Genomic DNA, 21,429 nt, shown 5'->3' with positions numbered 1-21,429 from the left:
CCTTAGATAGAAAAACTAATAAATAAGCTGTATATAAAATAGAAACCAACATGCACGAGTCAAGTTTTGTTTGTACTTTTGATACACTTGGTGTAAATTGATGTTGTTAATAGATCTTATACTTGGTTGATTCTTATAATATCTTGAAACTCTTGTCGGTTATTTTTTTTTTTCGAAAGAACATCATCAAGGCTAAAAACATATGTAGTACTCATTCCCTCCCTATGTCTCAGTTATGAACATTGTATAAAGTTTTTATTAAGAAGTTTTTAAAAAATCTGTTTGGAACTATGACTTATCTATTGTAAAACTTTCAAAATTTCTCTGAATTTAGGATCATTAAATACTTGTCTAATGTTAACTCAATATTCGTCCTATGAAAAATAATCATTCCCTCACAGTATTACCAACAGTCGATAAGTAGGTATATTTTTGAAGAAATTGGTAATACTCGCATTAGTTTTTGACAGTTAAACAGTTGGTAGTACGGTTACTTCTTTGTATTGGCGAGTTGACTTCAATTTTGTTGGAGTTATGGTTAAAAGAAGATTTCATTGTGATTTTTTATTCATTCTATTCAATCATTCCATCACAGTGAAGAATAAAATAGGAAATTATAATATTTCAATTTTGATGGCATAGTTAAGTATGTTTTTAGAAGAAGAAGAAAGCGTAGCAAAAAGCTAGCTGGTGACAAAATGTTATGTTGCGATATTTTTTTAGGGTTATGATTTGTTTTGTCATTCCCTCGCCGTCATTTCCTCATTTTTAATAAACGTAAGGGGATGATGAGTTATGAGGTAATGACTTTCTAACTAGATCGGCTCGGTTTTCGTGCTTTTTTGCTTATTGAAATTTTTTAATTACCATTTTGCTTTATTCCAATTAATATAACCTAGTAGAATTTTAAATATATCCAAAAAATTAAAATACGATTTCATAAAAAATAAATATAATCATCATTTCCTCACCTCATTCATCTTTCCCGCATATACAATCGTCAAAACTCATTTATTCCGGGTACCAGAGCAAAAAAAGATGAATTGATTCAAATATTTTTAGTAAATTTATTGATAGGTACTTTTGAGATTTCATAAGAATTATCCAATTACTTTTGACTTAGATACACTAAAAAACTGAGTAGCAACTAATATATAACAAGGAATCTCTAGTTTCCTAGTTTAGGCGCCTGTCACTTAGAACAATTTCTTTTACAAATTCAATGTTCTCTGGAATAGTCACCGTCACAGGACCTTCCAAACGTGGGCAAAACAACTTGGACGAATTTTTAATTCTTTTAAATTATGTAGCAGCCTCCATTCGGTATTTGATTCGTGTTTGTGTTAATTATTCTTAAGTCAAAATTTTATAACAGAGAGAAAATTAATTTAAAATATTTTTTCAAAACAACTTGACTAAGGGGAAGAGGTCGTTCGAGCTCTACTATAATAAAATTGATCGAAACAGCAAGTTGAAACTTGTCATTGACGCGTGCATAAAGATCATAGAATATATCCATTTATCATGAAGGATTAGTTTAGTATTTTTCTGTTTATCTAAATACTTTCCATAAAATCAGTTTGCATATTTCCACAAATTTAAAAATGTCTTTCCCATTATTTTTCTCACACTTCCATAAAACATTTATCTTCTCATCCCAATTTCTATTTTAACTAGTCCATAATTTTTCCTCATATTTTTTTTCGAATATCCTAATTTCGGATTTTCTTGTTCTAGTGTGTATTAAAAATAGTGATTTAATAAAAATAATGTTCTAGATCTCACAACCAATTCAAACAACGGCTTTGTCGGTACTTCCCATGACGTATCCCGTAAACCAAGGTTTAGTCCTTCAAAAAGTTGCTTTGGTACCAAAGGGATTGGATGGATTAGCACCATTAGTGTCCACTCATTTCATCACTCCACAACAAATCAATGGAAAAGTGGTACCTTTGACACAGTACTTGGTGAAACCTGTTGTAGTAGTTAGCACCGCATCACCACGCCCAAGCTAGTGGGGTTTATTTCCAAATTAGCAGTAATTTGGTTCTTAACAAGAGGAGGAAAACATTTTACAAACCCTGAGGAACGACTGAACTACTTTGGATTTTTATGTATCATTAACTCTGAAAAGTAGTAGGTATTTTTGTAACATCAAATAATTATTATTTAGAAAAATTATAGCAGTTATAATTAAAATAGGAAATTTTGGGATACATGCTTATTTAAGGTTTCTAAATTGGTATTTTATGTTATTCAAAACGCACTTCCGTAATGATTCACTTACGAAAATACTACTAACATTCATATTTTCATACGTCAGTTTTTTTGGCAATAAAAACAGCTAGGATGGGATAAAATAAAGAGCACGATATATATATATATATATATATATATATATATATATATATATATATATATATATATATATATTTGTCACATTATTCAAAACAGTAACTTAAATATGACTATTATATAAAATTGTTGTAAAAAGGACCTAAAACCAATTATTCATAGTAGGATTGTGGGCGGTCAAGTACCATTGACCACATGAGCCTTTGATAGGTCCGTAGTACCCGAAATTAACAAAGGCCAATGTTCTTTAGAAAATGAAATATTTGGGCTTCTTCTTTTTGACATCACTAGACCAATTTTGTTTTTATTTAGAAAAATTGTTTAATTTTGAATATTTGATCATTTGTGTTTTTCCATTTCTAAAGCTACATTTAGAGTCCTCTAAAGTGATTTCGACCTCATTTATTATTCTTTTGTCCATTATTCTAGTCATTATTTTAGATGGTATTCTTATTAGTGATATACCTGGGTAGTTTTCACAACTTCTTTTGCCTTCTCTTAATATATTGGTAATATAATTCCTAGATTCCAATCTTCCGGCATTTTTCCTGTTAAAGCATCTTGTTTAGTAAATCTGTTAGTTGCTCCATCCATATATTTCATCAAATCAGCAGTTATGATGACTTCTCTTGGCGCTTTTCTCAGCTTTAATATTTCAATTACTTCTACTAGTTTTTGATTCCTTATCCTTTACTAGTGGGTATTCCCTCCATTACTTCATGTTCCTCCGAAATTCATCATATTATACTCCTCTTTCTTTCTCAATTGTTTTAGTGTTACAAAAAATAATTTTTTATTTTACTTATAGTTCTATGTTGTTTTCTTTTTGATTTGTAGGTTTCATAATATTCTTTGTATTTAAGTATTTGTTCCTTTCTTATGGAAAATAAGGAAGTTCATTCGAACTAACGTGACAAACGCAAACGGATGTGATTGGCTCTTTTCTATTGCCACGAACGGCCGACGGGAAAATATAAAAGTCGTTTATGTTAAAAGTCTCCAACGGCAGACCGATCAGCAAGCAGCGATGACAAACGGCAACTATGAATGGTCTTACGCATTTCAATGTTTTAATTTTGTAACAGCAAACGGCAACGTCAAGTCAAGTTTATAAATCGACCATTAATTCTAGCTCTCATACATAACATAAACAACAGATAATCATGATCAAGACAATTTTTGATGTCTTAACACATAAAAAGCTAACGAGGAGGTTCAGAATTATGAAAATTTCTAAAGCTTAAACTACGTGAAAAATTAATTTATATGTTTTGATTCTAATTTTCAAGAATAATTTTTATATTTCAGAATAATTAATTTCATGGCACCAACTACTGCATAGCATGTGAATAAGAGTAATTTTTGGAGAGTAAATAATGTTTATTGTACCACATTTTTTATTACAGTAAAATACAAATACTTTCAGATTTAAATCAAGTAAAAACATACATATGTATTGAATTAATACAAGAGAACCTTTTTTCAAACTAGTGGTATGGGGTAGATAGTAACATAAAATTAATGTCTTATAATCTTCTTTAACATTCAGTTTTAGGTAACAGTGTACATAAAGAACGTACTATCAGCTCTCGAAATGAATGTACCCAATTTTGGATTACACCTTATAATTTTGAGGCTCATTCCAAAGTTATCTTTCATCGAGTTCATCAAACCACATAGTTCTCATTATGTCACTAGTAAGCTCTTAATCCATCCTAGCTGATTTCCATTGCATTTCTTATTGGTTGTCTGAGGTAACTAAGTTGCTGTACTTGCTGAATATAACAATGTTATTTAATGAATAGTCTTTAAGACAATATCGAACCTTAATCTGTTTCATTTATTCCAAAATTAATAGCACTGAACATTACGTATACTTCATATTCCCCTTATTATAGTGGTTTAATGGTATTTGTATTATAGTTTTTTAGATCTCACCACTATGATATTGGATACTGATTTAAAGTACCTTTAAATTTTACCTACTTATTATAACATTTTGAAATTTATTTATTTATCCCATTTATATGATTATATTAAATGACCAAGAAATTGTTTACCCTATTAATATGTATAATATTCTATATTTGTTGACTGATTAAAAAATATATTTTAATAACACTTGAATTTGACTAAATGGCCACAAAACAGTAGATATTGAAACAAAAAAAACATACAGAACTTAATACTAATCCTCATAATAGTATTTGCAACAGATAATTGAAATTCAGTGAAAGGAGCAATAAAAATGAAACATTAAAAAATGGAATATTAAAGTATATGGATGCTTAAAAATAACGAGGCAAACATTAAAAAAACAATAAAATAAAAAATTAACAGTTAAATTGGATATGAAATGAACCAACAAAGGTAGCCAGGAAAATCATGATGGTAGGTAAACTAAGGGAAAAAAAGACAGAAAAGACAATGGATTGACCAAATAGAGGAAATTGGGCAAATTAAAGGAAATGAAAATACTTGCAAGGGATAGAAAAGCATGAAAAAATAGTGTGAGAACAGACAGAGACTAAATCTGACCTTTTAAAGGCATAAGGATCATCAAGGAGCATTTACATGTTATGCACATATATTTTGAAAAATGAATCCTACTGTATTTTGTAAACTAAAATTATGGATCAAAGTAAGATTTGTCTTGTGAAATCTTGTTGATCAATTTTCCATAAGACACTTAACTTGATGAATATTTTTAAAAATTATATTTTTTAAAGCAAATGATGAACGGCATTACATTATTTTTAGCATTGTGAATCGACTTATTAAGCGTTCAATGATTTCAACAGATATTGCCAGTTGATTGAACATTATCCTGATACATTTTGTAATAGATATTTTTTAATATAATATCATCAAACTAATCAAAAATTGAAAGAGTGAATGACTTAATTGTTTTCGTGATTTTAAATGCACAAAATAAAAAATGAGTTGTTGAAATGTTGACAAAAATAATAAGCAATATCACGTAATCAAAAATGAGATTTATCTAATTCCGCTATCAAATGTGACACTTTGAGTCACTCCTTGACATTAGGAAACGTCACATTCATATCGAAGTTGAAATTTCTGGACCCATTGATGATATTCATACTGAACACATTGTTAACACCAACACTCACAATTACACTGCCTAACGCGCGTTTCGATAACCAAGCTATTGTCTTTAGAGACTGAGGTTTAACTTAGTTACAACCAAGTTATCGTCTTCAAAGACTGAAGGTGAACTTCACTCTCTAAAGACGATAGCTTGGTTATCGAAACGCGTTAGACAGTGTAATTCTGAGTGTTGTTGTAGTGGTGGTGTAATAATTATTTACGTTATGAGTTCGGGAAGTGATTTAGTACGGTACTAGATAGATGTTTATGAACGAGGCGACGAAGAAGCCGAGTCAAGAATATCTAATCGAGTACTGTAATAAAACTTCACGGACGCATATCGTAATAGGTTTATTTTTCATACTCTTTTCGGTTTTAAATAAAAAACAAAATTATATTAAAATATGAAATGTCATATTTTATTTGAAGAAATAAAAATTAGTAGAAGTCACTAAGGTAACATTGTAAACAAAAGCAGACTTATTGAATTTTTGGAAATACAAAAAATATTTTTTCCCAAAAGAATGACTGATAATTATAATAAAATTGCTAAGAAAAGTGCGGAAGCAGTAGGGCAAATTATTTCAATTAAGTCTTCGAAAAGATACGAAAAAGAATATGCGATGTTTTGCGGCTGGCATAAGAAATTCGAGGTAGAAAGTACTGATGAAAATGATACCTGAAGTGCCATTTTCCGGTCTGAAATTAGTACTGTAAAGTCAACTTTTTAGTACAGTATGAAAAAAACAGTGTTTTCAGTATAACCTTCATATATCAGTTATAAAAAGTAGTTATGTAAAAACCTTTTGTAGAACCTTTTCATTGATATTCTTCATATTTTTCAAATCACACCATTTTTCAAATTTTGGTAGGCCAGGGCATATCTATTTCTTGATTTTTCAGGTATTAAACTACCCACTGCAGCATTTGCAGACTCTTTTTTGGAATTAGATAAAACGTTTCAAGTCAACACGTTATGAAAAGAGTGATATTATTCAACTCTTGTTCGCTCTTTTCATAATTAGTTACGTAAATAACTATTTTAAATATATGGGCAGTGAATAAAAGTTTAAATCATGTGCTTAGTCATAAAAGTAAACAATTAACGTATTACCAAATTATAATTATAGTTTTTGAATTGAATTGAAAACACTGTAGTCCAGGGTCGATAATTTTTGAAACCAAAAACATAGTAGAAGAATAAAACCTATTGGAAAAGGAAGAGAATATAACAATCATGGAAGGAAAAATAATTCTCGTGAGATCTGAGGTTGGGAAGGGGAAGAAGAGAGTTTCAAGTGTAAAAAACAATTTAACTAGATATATGGTAAAACTGCAAGGCCTATGGGAAAAAGTTAAATAGTTAAATTGTGTGTAATAAAAAATGCTACAACTTTTGTATTTACACTTTTCTCACATAACCTCAAAGTTTATGCAAAAACAACAAATAAACAAGTTTTTTGTTTCCTAATTTTATCTTCAAAACCATTTTTTATTACAAACTAACTTGGTGCAAACTAAGGTTTTTATGCCCTAAGTACACTGTATTTTTTAATTTAAAATATTTTTTGTTAATTATTCAACCCTCGAATTTTTTAAATCAATAGACTGCACAATAAAGACATAATTTGAATATCATATATGTTAATTAGCTATGACAATTTCTTGCACAGAATAGATACACACTGATTTTCAATTTTTTATCATAGAGTTCACATTTTCAATAATCAATTGTATCTGCATTTCAATGATTTGTTAAGAGGATGACTTATTTGAGCTCTTCATACTTGATTACATATTTATATTCAATATTGGACATAATACCTCTATGCAAAGAACTATTATAGGTGTTAGTTAACGATTTTTAGTGCTTTCATCATGTCTTTTCTATTTTTAAAGGTAAGTGCTCTCAGAGGTCTTCTAATGCCCAATCTATTCATATTTTTGATATACTAAATTACTGAATTTTTACATATTTTGAAAAAGGAATTTTCTAGATATCAACTACAACACATAATTAATTTCGCGTCTCATATTGTTTCAAGTTATTTCACAAACATATATTGAGTTATTTAGCATATCGACATATCATCTTCCAGTTTGCTAATCAACTTCCTAATGCATTTTTCCTTAAATCAATTTAAATTAACTTTATTTAAAGCACCACCTTCATTAATCTAAATATTTACATTATTAACACAAAATAAAAATAAGTTACATTGAAATGATACCTATAACTTAGTCGAATATGACCTTAACATAACCTCGAATTGCCTTATTTTTTCCATAAAAGTTTGTTTTTGCTGGAAATGCATAAATAAGCTTCATAACTCCAAATTAAAAAAAATCAGTAAAAGAATAAATGAATATGGGTCAACCCTAATTCCGCGTACACCCTCCTCTACTTCTTTTCGATGTATTAATGCTTTGCGGCATGCTAATATCAAATGTTCAAGAAAAGCTTGCTGTACATTCTCCCATTCTTCAAAGGAAACAGGGGAACTATGACTTCGAATCCTCTTTTTGAAATAGTCCCGTAGACGTTCTATAGGATTCATATCCGGACTGTTATGTGGCCACTTTAATGAAGGGATATCGACAAAATGAGCAAAAGGCATTACATGTTCGAAAATAATGTTGGACATTCATACGTTAGTGTCCAATTTCGTACCAGCATCGAAGCACGCTCCTCCTCAAAACATTTTAGAGACTGTATCAAAAGGCAAACCATTTTCCTTGCTTTCGCCTAACAAGCTCACGCCTATCTAGAGCTTTAAGGCTAACTCTAATTTCATCAAAGAACGAAACTTTATTCCAATCTTTGACGGCTCAATTCTGATGAAGTTTTGCAAAATTTGATCTCTGAACTTTGTGTTCTCTGGTAAGAAGAGTTTTTTGGCTGGTATTTTGTTGCTTAACCCTGCTTCATGTAAACGTCTTCTAACCGTTCGAAAAGATACATATATATATGGAACATCTGATAACTCATTTTTTAGCAGATTGCTGGTGACTCTTCAGTTTCTGAGAGCACGATCATCAATTTGATTAGTGCAACGTTTTTGCCCTTTCGTCCTAGTCTTCGGTGGTACTAACACATTTCTTTATGCTGCCACACTATGTGGCTGATGCTGGAATGATGTCTTCCTAACAAAGCAGCACCAGATCGTAATGAATACCCTTCATTCGGGAGAGTCAATGCTGGTTCTACTTCATTGACAAATTTCTTTGAAGGCTCTTTTTTTATTTGATTTACTCTTAAATGAACTTCTAAACATGCATGTAGTAAAAACAATTACAATAAATTGCTTTAATCTGTACTTTTGAAGAAAATGTTGATACAGTTTTAGACTAAAACGAGGTTTAATACGAATTGTAATCAACAACTGTCATTGTCAAACAATGTCCATGGCCTATTTGTACAGTAATTTATCAATAAAAAAAGAATATCAAGAAAAATATGAGTGGTGCGTTAATTTTGTCAAGTTTATTTTTTTAACTCCGCTTTCATCGACTTTTCACACGATCACTCACCAGCTTAACAAGAAGTAAAATATTCGCGTTCTTTTCGGTAAATACTTTTTGTTGATATATTATTTGTATCCAACAATATTTTTTATTGCTGTACAATTTGGGAGATACATTCAAGTGATTATTATACTATCTCGTTATTTGGAAAATTTGCAAAAATTGATAATCAGTGTTGAGCATCTGCATAATATCAAAATATAATGGAAAGCGTATTTATATTTTTATTAAAACATCATAATATGAACGTTCAGATATGTATCAACGATTAAATTATATCAAATATTATTTCAAATCATTTAAATGGACCAGACAATTTGAAACATTGATATTAAGAAATCATTTTATTTGACATTTGCGTTAGTAACTCATTAGAGCGAAGCATGTGATTTATGTACGTGTGTAACATGTTTTACAAATCTTGTGATACCAATAAAAGATTTGCAAATTATTTTATATAAAGTTGTTTATTTATCTTAAAAAAAAGGACCTCTAATATCTGTAAATGTATATTCATCAAAACTGAAAAAAAAATTTGGCGGATGTTAAAACTGGGTTTTTTATTTTTCTGTATAAGCAAGTTAGTTTCATAACTACATAACCACTGCAAAAAAATGTTGAAATGCACATATCCATCACTTGCTTCATTCTGAAAATAATCAAAATAGACAAGAGGAAATTTACGATGTTTTCTCCAACGTATTGAACTTATTAATTATTTATTTATACTTTATAACCATTCTATCATTAATGATCGATTATAATATAGTAAAATAGTTGAATATTACTCAAATGTTCGATAAAAAAATTCACATAGTTCAAAAACTTCCCATGTTTCTGTCTATTTAAAAACTTTGTTAATATCATGTAACTTCTAAATTCCCAACACTGCAAAATTGATTTCTCTGAAAAAATAATGTATGTACATTTAAAGCAAAAACTTTTTAATATCTAGTGATAAAGAATTACGATATATCTTTTTCTTTCAACTTTTCAGGTGTGGGATGAGAGTTCCGTACATTTTTGTGTCCTCTGTATTTTTTTATATCCCCAATTTCACCAAAGTTCTCTCCCCCTATTTCCTTACTTCATCCGATTTTTTCTTCTTCGTTTACCTAACTTCATTCACACAGTATGTCTCTTGATTTATTCCGTGTTTTAAGTCCTAGATTGGGGTTTTTGTACCGATTTATGCTTCTTAGTTGGGAGTTCTGGAACTTTTGGTGATGTTCATACTGAGCACACTACCACTACACAACAATTACACGCGTTTCAATAACCAAGTTATTTTGTTCAGAAACTGAAGGTAAACTAAAATCTTGACCTAACTATTAAATACTAAATTTACCCACCAATAAACTTTCTCCCGTGAAATATAATTCCAGTGAGACTCATATTTATTCTTGAACTCTTAACTATGAAGTGGGCCGTGAGGATTAGGCCTTTTGTCTCTATTTAAACTATTTTTACATTTAACAATCTCAATGCATCCAACAATGTATTGCTGGATATATTTTTCAACAAATTTACATTATTTATATTTATTTCATGATAATGACTCGCAGCATGATCGGCAATTTTCGATGAGCCATATGATATTTTAAACAGACATTAATGGATCCCTTAGTCTGTCCAACATATATGTATGTAAATATATCTAGTATACTGCGACCCAAATGATCTATTGTGTCCCCCTTTCTTGCTGCGATACCGGGGAACCCAAAGTTAACAGAGGATCTGTTAATATCACTCCTTTTAGAAAGTTCACAATGTGGGATGGCTGAAGCTGCGAGAGACCTTCCTCTTCTATTTCATTCTTTCCCAGGTGTAGTGTAGTGTACCACTCTTTTCCAAATTTGGTATTTTATCTTCTAGATTACCCAAGAATTGTTTCAATGTATAGCTGGATTTATAAACCAATTTCAAATTCTGTTCAAAATTCCTTGCAATCAATTTATATAAATAGGACCGAAAGGTACCAGAGCTATTTTTTCTTGTTTTTCATTTTGATTTTGGAAAAATGTGGTTTCCAACAGAGATTTCTTAAACCTATAATGGTTAATTATTCTATCTACAATTCTCTAATCACAACCGTTGAGTGTAGCTACATCCTCAATAAATTCCTTTCCATATCTTTCGATGTTAATAGAAATTGAAGTAAACAATGTACCGGTAGCGGTGATTTTCCTAAATACATCAAATTTTAGCCTTACTATTCTTATTTACTAAAGTGTCTAAAAATGGTAACTGTCCATTTTTTCCATATCATAAAACTTTATGGATAGACATTTTGAATTGTTTCAAAATGAAATATTTTACATTTGCCTTTTTCCGATTGGATATAGCGAAAATATCATCCACCTGTACCATATCCTGCAAAAATACTGGAACTGTTGATTAATTTGCTTACCAAAGTGGCTCATGAATAGTTAATCCATAAACGGTGTTAGGCAATTGCCTATAGCTATGCCTTGTGTTGTTAAAATTCGTTTTTGTACTGAAAATCGTTTTGTTGCAAGTATTTCTTTTCGTCAGTTATAAATATTCTTCTTTTATATCAGCTACCCAATTATTAGAATTCAATAAGTCCTCAAGGTACTCCAAGGTCTTGCGGTATCGGGAAGCTGGGAAATAATAAACTCACTTAAAGGAAATTTGGATAAGGAAATTTTAAATAATGTAAAATTGTTAAACAGTTCAAATAATGACAAAGGATCTATTCCTTACAGCTCACCCTATAATTAGGTAGTTAAGAAATAAATTTGGTTTCCCGCTGGAATTATTTTTCGCGGGAGAAGGCTCATTTGGGTTAAAATTTAGTATAAAATAGGTAGGTCAAGTTAATAAGTTTTAGTTTACTTTTAGTTTCTGAAGACGATAATTTCGTTGTCGAAACCCGCGTCAGAGTGTAAATGCCTTATCATCAATCTCGAATGTACTAGCCAGTACTAATCCATCAATTGATTCAGTTCAAAGTTTGTTCCTAACTGTTTTTTTCCAATGACTAAACTGATGATTACATTTTCCATTTCTTTTGTGGGTTCAGACTTCGACGTTTATCGAAACGTGCATCAGACATTATGAGTGTTAAAGTAGTGGTAGGGTAAACATTGTATCCAGTATATTTTTACCTCTCTCTTTTGCAGTACAATTTCTTTAAAGTTTTTCCCCCATTTTTTTACTCTATCCTTTTTTTTGTTTCCCCTTACATGAATCTATCTTCATTAACGCATTATGTTCATTTATGATTTATTCCTTGTTTTAGCTATTTCTGCATCTATTTCCCTTCACTCACTATCTGTATGTCGTTCTTTTTCAGTTTTGTCTTTATATTTTATTTTTTCATTATATTCGTAGTATATTCTTTCAACTTCCGAGTACCGGGTATTTCATTTGCTTTTGGAATTTATTCTTAGAATTTGCTATTGAAATCACACGATAACGTTTAATAACAACTCATTGTTACAGATTCCACATTTCATTATTCAATGGTTACACAAGTTCAAAAATGCTTACTATAAGTTATTTGTCCATTTTCAAACATTTTATTGCAAATGCAAATGGCCTCCAAAATGTACTTGTATTTTGTAAATGTCCTTTCCAGAAAATCTGTTTCATAATTTATTATATACTCATTCATTTTATTCTAATTATTTACATTATCTTTCTATTTGTCACGTTATTAACAAACTGATTAAAACTTCTTAAGGGACCATATGCCTCACATTTGAATTAAAAACATATCGTTAATCTGAATCAATTCTGACCAAGTGCGCTTAGCGCTCAATTTTTCTGCATTTATTGTGATTATGATTTATTATTATGGAATTTTCTTCAATAATAAAATTGCAACTATTAACAAGCATTTAATGAAAATTAGTCCTAATAAATTCTTTAAAAAATATGATATTTTGGTTATTTCGAATATAAATATATATGACTAAAGGACTTTTCGGAAACTAAAACACGAGTTAAGGTAAATCAGTTGATTGAGGATCCTAAACCAGAAAGAAATATCAAATTTAAAACAATATATACAAGAACATTTAATTTCTATTACTTTTTGTGCGTTAATTTTTCCATGTAATTAATTTAGTTGTATAATTGATTCTCACAAGGATTTTGCACTAAAGTTTAAAACTAATAAGTTATTTTTATATTGACATGCCGAAAGTATCAACGCCGCAAACATAAGTAATAGTAGACAGCCATTTAAGGGGAATAAACAACTTTTACAATTTCAAATAACCAAAAACAAATATAGCAACCCTTCAGCTGATTGCATTTACCAACTGGTCTACAAGGGTAGAAAGGATCAAAACATATAATTACCACCCGATTAACTCGATCAGTTTCCGAACAACAATGAACGTAATTCGGGTTAGTGTCCGAACATTCAGATCATGATCAGGTTAACTCGATCAAAGTTTACGAAAAGCCCTTAAATGATTTAGTTGATCTAATCGATTATTAAAATTTATTATTATTATTTTTAGGGGATATTTTTACTGCTATACCAAAAATTTTCTAGAAATTAAAAAATTATAGCACTGTGCTAAAGGGTTTAAGTCCAGTGGCTACTTAGTCATCGAAAAATCGATTTCCACTTCTCTACAAAAAGATCTCTTTGATCGAAGACTGTAGAACCTCTAGTTTCGAAGTTATAGCCTGTCAAATAGTAACATTTAAAAAAATCTTATTGAATTTCATTTATTTTCAATTTATTACATTCACATGGACACTTTAGTTTAAACTTTTAATGCTCAAATACGCACAATAAAATTAAATTATTCATGTAAGAGTAAAAAAAAACGAATGGAATTTAATTTGTATTAGTTTAAATTTTACTGTTTGACGGTATATAACTTCGAAACTAGAGATTCTACAACCTACAACGAGATATTTTAGTATAGAATTTAATTTTCTACAAAGACATAAGAAGGTTTCTGGAAAAAAATCTAATAAAAGGAATAATCCATTTAAAATAGAAAAAAATATATTACCTATGTAATTTAAATGGGAATTTTTCGATGAGATCTTGGACTTTAACCCTTTAGAACAGCAATAAAAAATTTTAAATACCTATATAGTAGTAAAAAAATATGGTCTAAAAATGAAACGCCTTAATATGTATACATGGAACATACATAGAACCATATTTTCTGTAGAGACATCCAGTTGTAATAAAATTGAACTTGTATTTACACTAATATATAGCACATCACCCAATAAATCGTGTGACTAACTAAGAAAAACACATTTTATTGCCAAAAATTGATTTTATTCATCAAAGTAATTTCCTTCAAGAGCAATACAATCATTCCAACGCTTCTCTAACTACTGCGCTTGTAGAAGGATTTTTCTTTTCCCCCAAAAAAGGCTTCAGTTTCAGCAATTGCTTCTTCATTGGAGCTGAATTTCTTACCGGGGAACATTTTTTTGAGATCAGCAAATAGCCAGTAGCCACTGGGGGCCCGATCTGGATTAGACGGTGGATAAGGAAACAATTCCAAATGTAATTCGTTCAATTCAACCATCGTTGTCATCGACTTGTGAATCGGTGCATTGTCTTGGTGAAATAGTGGTTTCTTCTTCGACATGAGGCCGTTTTTTCTTGATTTTTGCACTTGAAAAATCCAACAACTCTATGTAGTATTCGTTATTGATTGTCTCTCCCTTTTAGAGTTAGTCGATGGACAATATTCCATGCACATCCCAAAATACTGAATACATAACCTTCCCAGATGACTGATGTGCTTTTCGACGCTCCGGATGTGGTTCACTGGCTGCAGTCCATTCAGATGATGATCTTTTCGATTCCGGAGTGAAGTCATGGATCCATGTTTCATCAACTATCGCATATCGACGCAAAAAATCTTATTTATTACGGGTTCAAAACATCCTGTCGCTGCAGTTCAATTTTGGTCTTCCTCTCTTTCTGTTCTCTTGTGGGATCCGTTTCATTATTTTTTTTGGTAATCTTTCCTCCCCCATCCTCTGCGCGTGTCTGTAGCAAATCAATTGTTTTTTCTCAATATATTCTATAATTGTTTATTGCAGGTTCATTTGCTGTTTTGTTGTATCGTTTCTTGCTCTGTTTATTCTACATTTCATAGTACAAGTACCATGTCTTATCTACGTTCATCTGTAGTCCCCTTTTCCGGTATTCTTCCTTTAGTTTGAGTGCCATCTATTCTATATCACCTCTGGCGTTTTATCTGATCAACTGCAAACTGGAAGATATATAACCAGGTATCATCGTCGATTTGGATCCCTATTCATTTGCATTTATTCTTCTTTTGAAAAGAGTGGTGATGCAGCACCGTTGCTTCAGGCCTTTATTGACTATGAAGGATTCAGATACTCTATTTCCGATTTTTACTGCAGACTTCATAGCTTTATATAAGTTCTGGATACCCTTTGTTAGGGTATAATTATTATAAAATAAAAAGCAGCAATAATATTCTCAAACGATACTGTAGAGTACAAAATCAGAAACAACGATGTTATTTCTGTCAAACTGAAATCTGTTCTATTCTGTTTGTGATTATTATAAATCAAATATTTATTCAAAATTTATTGGAAGAAATATATAAACATAAATTTAAATTTTATTGCATACAATCACAATGAATATTACTAAAATAAAATTTGGAAAAGAAGTAATTTAGGGTTGCTAGCTTGTAGCACCTACTTGTGTATGGCCGATCCACACTCGCACGTGAATATCAGCGCGAATCGCAGAAAAGATTGCCAACAGTCTAAACTCGCAGGCTTACGACGGGCTCACAGTATAGTTCCGCTCTTGACGAAAACATTAAATAAGTGTGAGTTCTAATTCGTTATTCCACGCGGTACTTACTTTGTATGCAAAATCGTGATGTCGGACAAAAACCGACAATTTTCGGGGAACGTGCCGCGAATAATATGCGAATCGGATCCACACTCATGCTTCGCGCGGGTGTGGATTTATCGCGGGACAAAACCGACAATTTTCGGAGAACAACCCGAAAAGAATATGCAAATCGGATCCACACTCATGCTTCGTGGGTGCTTCGCGCGCGTGTGCGGATTTATCGCGGGACAAAACCGAGAATTTTCGGGGAACGAGTCGCTGAAGATTATGTGAATTGGATCCACACTCATGCTTCGCGCATGTGCGGATGCAGATTTTAAGCCTATAACAAATACTTGAATTTTTTGCCAATAAAAAAGGATTAAGTCAATTATAATCTACTGATAAATGTATGTAAGCCACTATATTTTTTCCTATAATGTAACATTTTGCGTATTTTTACAATTAGAAATGGATTACATTTTAAAATGTTGAAACAACTATCATCCAAATTTAGAACTCCAGTTACTGGTATCAAATTGGAAAATAAATTCTTGATCATCCGGATCTTCTACAACCCATTTGCAATTTTTTCCATGAAGAAATCTTAATATCGCATCAACGAATAGTTTAAGGTCCCACCGACAATAATAATTATCCTCCATATAAATGTATTCAATAATATCCCTTATAATTACTAAATATTCTGAGCTTATTAAAGAAGTCCAATTCATTCAAATATTCCAAACAAGGGAGAAAAAAATATAGTAAAAAACGTTTAAATTGTGGAAATTTGTTAATCAACGTCGATTTTTACGATTTAAGTTCTACTTACCCCCTTATTCAAAATGTACCCTTTGCCGAATTGGGCTTTTTATATTTTGGGGGTGTCAACTACCCCTTGTTTCAAAAAATTTAAAATCTCAGATTATATGCGGGTAAAATGAAGTTTAAATGTATGATTCGTAAATTTGTCGACATTCTCAAACACGTTTATGATCAATCAGATTGATGCAACCCCTCCAAATCATCCCTTAATTATATGAAAAGTTAAAAAATAATCTCACCAATATGTATATTTATATTGAATTGAGAATGTTTTGTTAGAATTTTCAAAAAGTGTTGCTTTTTAAATACCCTTATGAAACCCACCTTCAATGACCAAAAATTTACAAATTGCAGTTAAAATTTTTTTACAGAAATAATAAAAATATTTTTAAAATCAATAGAATTTCTAATCCAGAAAATAATATAATAAACAAATTTGAATAATTATATTTCATCACTAATATATTCCTCCTCTTTTTTTTTTAAAGCGTTTTGTAGGGAATTTCAAGTTTTTCAACGTCATATCAACTTTTTTCAACCCACGGTTTCGAAAAGGGTGCAGCTCAAAGGGGTTACATAAGCCACATTTGGTACGCGAATGCAAACTTTGAATTAATGTATCTCCTTCAATTTTTATGATACATATTTAAAAAAGCTCAAAATTTTTGGCAAGAAAAACCCTACAATTAATATTTGAACCATTTTCACATAACAACAAAAAATTTTTTTTCAAGATCACGAAAATGCAGTGTTCATTTTATTCAATTATTTTTTCTAAAATAATCATTCAAAACTGGTTTAATCACATGGATCATATCAATAACACACAAATAAAGTTAATTGCAAATGGATTGAGATTAATTTCAATTAGGGTGGTAATGGCGAGGGTATAATTACATTTTTTCAAAAAAGACAAAAGAAGAAACTTTATTTTTGTTAAAAATCAGTCAAGTCTTATGCAAAAGACTTTTGACAGTGCTCATTTTAAAGGTTTTTCTATGTGCTTTGAAAAAGATCTCTTGAAGTTTTTTTCAAAAATTTCATCAATTTCAAGTTATTTGAGATTAAAGGTTTTCAATTTCGTGGTTCCCCAAAAATAGCCATCCTTCAACGAGTAATAACTCAGTTATTATTGTATTTACAGAGGTCCTTAAAAACGAATCTTTTCGTTTTTTATAAGCTAAATTTTTGTTCCTTAATTATTTTGCTGATAAAATGAAAACTTTGTAAGTTATTTTTGAAAAATGAGCAGTAACAAGTACCAACTTTAGAAAAAAACTTTATAGGGTAAAAGTTGCTTAGAATTTGTCAATCTATCGACCTACGAGATTATTTTGAAAAATAAATTTTCATCTTCAAGAAGGGGTGGCTTCTTCCCCCAGTGCAAAAGCATCCTTCTGCACATTATACATTTTGAGAGTACCAATTTTCAAGAAAATCGACCTTGATTATCAAAATTCTACTGGAAAACATCTAGTACCTGACCTAACTCTTGCATCCATAATAACTTTTTAACATTAACTTTATATATAGTAAAATCTTTACTACAAAACTATCAGTCCAACAAACCTCTTAATTGTAATTATTGTTTCATCTAGTTTGTTCTCTATTAGTATAACTCTGTCTTGGTATTGAATAAACATATAGTAGTTTCTTCAGTGGTCTTTTATATACAAATGTTATGTGAATGAGTTCTTCAACTGAGGTAGATTTTTCTCACCACAAAATAATAAAAAGATTTACGAACAAATCAAAATGATATTAAGATCAGATATCTATCCCACAGTGGAATTTTATTTTCAAAGCTAGAATGTGATCTTTCACAAAAATTCTTAAAACTAATATCAAAGATATCTGATGAGGAAATTTTTTAAGTTTTAGTATTCCTAATTTCGAATATTTTGACATTTTATCCAAATTTTTTGCTCATTTGCGCCTTTACAAAATGATAAATAAACATGTTAAACATATTCAGCAATAAACTCTAGTTTTTGCAACCAATTTTTATATATTCTCTGGACCGAAAGGAGTGTCTCAATCAAAAAAGAGCCATATATTATTCAGTTTTTGAGTTGAGTTTTTAGTTAGAAATTGTTCACTCGTAACATAAGACCAATTAAAAATTATAGGAATAAATCTCTCACAACTTATTTACTATTAATCGAAGACGTTGAAAGATAGCACAAGACAAATCTTCAACCATATCTAATGAATTTAATTTTCCATTAATCTTCTTACTCAATCGATTATGGTGAGGAGTTCTAACTAATAACAAAAAAATTTGATAATCGTTCAATCTATTTGACTTTCATTACTAGAATCCCTCTTAGTACAAGCTTACAGCATTTGGTACAGATGAAGAAGCAATTTAAAAGACAAATTGCATAGTGTTTAACAATAATAAAAGCTATTATCAAATATTAAGAAATACAATTTACTTCCTGTGACAAACATCTATAAAGTATAAACATAAACAAAAATTAATACATTTTTATTTGTGATAATAAACATCTCATATTTCAATTATTTACCATATCTATTTGAATGTACTAATAAAAAAGTGTGTTTAAAGGGTTTGTTTAGTGAAAATATGGTTCCATTAGATTAATCTAACAAAACTGTAAACAATAATTCCATTTGAAATATGCAGATTTGTAAATTAAATAATGAAAGCTCAAGTTAGATTAGATGTGGGTCTGACTACAATAAAGTCTCATGTTTAAGTTTACCTTGAAAAGAGAGGTCCACTAACACAAACACAACGAATTTGAAAATTTTAAATCCCTATAAGATGTAAAATATGGAAGAACTTGAAACTGTGTTTAAAAATATGAAATAATCAAGTAGATGGAATTAAAAATAATTTATGGTGGATAATGTGAAACTTAACTGTGGTGTAGTGTATTAAATCAGAAATTTTTGTTTAAATAACTTTTAATAATATGTCATCAAACATGGTAATCCTAGTGTGATTTAAGCAATAGCCCGATTCCCACTATTGAAATAAAATAAAAAATATGGCTGTTGTTAATGGTTAGACTAACCTTTATTTAGAAATAACATTCATTATATTGAAATAATTGTCTATTCTGTATAAGCTATTTTGTAGAGGGATTCTGGCAAAATTAAACACAAAAGTGTACTAACTACAATATATTTTACCAAGCTTTTGAATATTTATGTATTCATTTTCTGGGACTGAAATTATGGTCAAGTGCAATATAAAAATATGTATAAAAGTATAACAAAAATAAAAATTGCTTACAATAACTAGTTAACAATTGAAGAGTTTGAAATTTCCTTGTTTTTTTTTAAAAAACATATTTTAGAGTTAGTACACTTTGGTGATTAATTTCGCCACAATCTCGCTACGAAAAAGCTCATAATCTAGCTGGCATATTCTTCGTTCCATTAATTGAAATTAATAATAATCAAAACTTATCATCGGTTTATCTTAGCAATCAAGAACCAGTTATTTGCAAAATTTCCCTTCCTAACAGAGTTCCAATTGCAAATGATGAAATTATTGTCATGACAAAATTAATTTATATTCAAAATACGCAATGTAATGATACATGACATATTTTTCCAATTGTATATATAACACATGGAAATATGTAATTCTACAGTAAAAATGAAGATTTGATAGAAGTTAATTTTTCATATAAATAAAATAATATTTTTTATATCTTTAATTATAAAAGCAAAGGTTAAAATGCAAAACATTGCAGATTTTTCTTGACATAATTTCATTGTTAACTAAGAAATGGAATTACGATCTTATTTTAAGCTTGCACTACATAGAATTTCAACTATTAGTTGACAAAATATATTCAAATCAAAATTGTCATTTTGTTGGATTTTATGTAAATCAAACCAGAACTAAGCAGAAAAATCACATTCAAACGTTAAAAACATATTGAAGTTAACACCATTAAAAGCTTATGCTTTTAACAAAATACAAATGAGAGAAAAAGGAGAGAGAAAGAGCAAGATAAATTTAAATTGTTAGATTCAATTCTATAAATGAAAAATTTTCATTAAAATATAAGTTTATTTTTATTTTTGAATCAGATTATTTATTTTATAGCACCTTAAAAAAAATTATTTTTATATTGTTTAACAATATAGAATTGAAAAGATTGACTGATATTTTAACTTATGCTGTATAGTATGCTTAATATATTTTAAGGCATAAATTTGTCATCATGCTAAAGGATGTTAGATGGAGTGTTTTAAAATCCTATTAATTTTATTTAACCAACTAATCCTATATGGTTACTTTACTAGATCTCTCAGTTTTTATTACAAATTGATTGTACATATGGTGTCAGTTTTGTAATGTAAATACTAGATTTAAGTTGTACATAATTAAACTTTTTCTCTTACTGTATATAAATAAACTTTCCCAGAATATTTTGGGATAAAATAAAATAAAAATTAAGTGATCACATTTGGTTTTCTTTAACTTCCTGAAAACCTTGTTATTGTATTGTGTGTTGATACTGAAAAACATGTATTCAACTAAATCAAAATTCATAAAATCACCCTTATTTAAATAAGAATATTCTTAATAGAAGATAAAATTAGATATTTCGATCCTTACCCAACTTCAGGATGATTAAGTAAAAAATCATTATATGCATTATGTTGAATCTTCGTTACTAGTGAAAATATAAACACGCTCTTTGCAATATCACTCCATAATGTTTGATATTTCCACAAACTTTTTTTAACAGCAATAATTAGAAAAAAACCTTGAAACAAATACAATA

General features: G+C 29.7%; 1 protein-coding gene and 1 long non-coding RNA gene across 3 annotated transcripts in view; one reads left to right on the top strand and one right to left on the bottom strand.

Annotated features, from left to right (window-relative positions):
- LOC130441511 (max-binding protein MNT-like) overlaps positions 1-21,101 on the top strand; it is a 66,200-nt gene extending 45,099 nt beyond the window's left edge. The window contains exons 5-6 of one of the 2 annotated variants that reach the window (XR_008909623.1): positions 1,779-2,136; positions 14,675-14,697. Coding sequence is in view for 1 of the 2 variants with exons in the window: in XM_056775228.1 (XP_056631206.1) it covers positions 1,779-2,015 (237 nt within the window). In the remaining variant the exon portion in view is untranslated. Of the gene's footprint in view, positions 1-1,778 lie in introns of both variants that reach the window. The other variant, XM_056775228.1, reaches the window with a different exon arrangement.
- Positions 1-21,375, bottom strand: part of LOC130441512 (uncharacterized) — a 46,987-nt gene extending 25,612 nt beyond the window's left edge. The window contains exon 1 of the long non-coding RNA XR_008909624.1: positions 21,261-21,375. This is a non-coding gene — a long non-coding RNA (uncharacterized LOC130441512). The remainder of the gene's footprint in view (positions 1-21,260) is intronic.
- Positions 21,376-21,429: the final 54 nt, after the last annotated feature.

This window comes from Diorhabda sublineata, chromosome 3, assembly GCF_026230105.1.
Source record: "Diorhabda sublineata isolate icDioSubl1.1 chromosome 3, icDioSubl1.1, whole genome shotgun sequence".
Lineage (NCBI taxonomy): Eukaryota > Metazoa > Arthropoda > Insecta > Coleoptera > Chrysomelidae > Diorhabda > Diorhabda sublineata.
The sequence above is the reverse complement of the archived record's forward strand: the minus strand, read 5'-3'. Positions and strand labels throughout refer to the sequence as shown.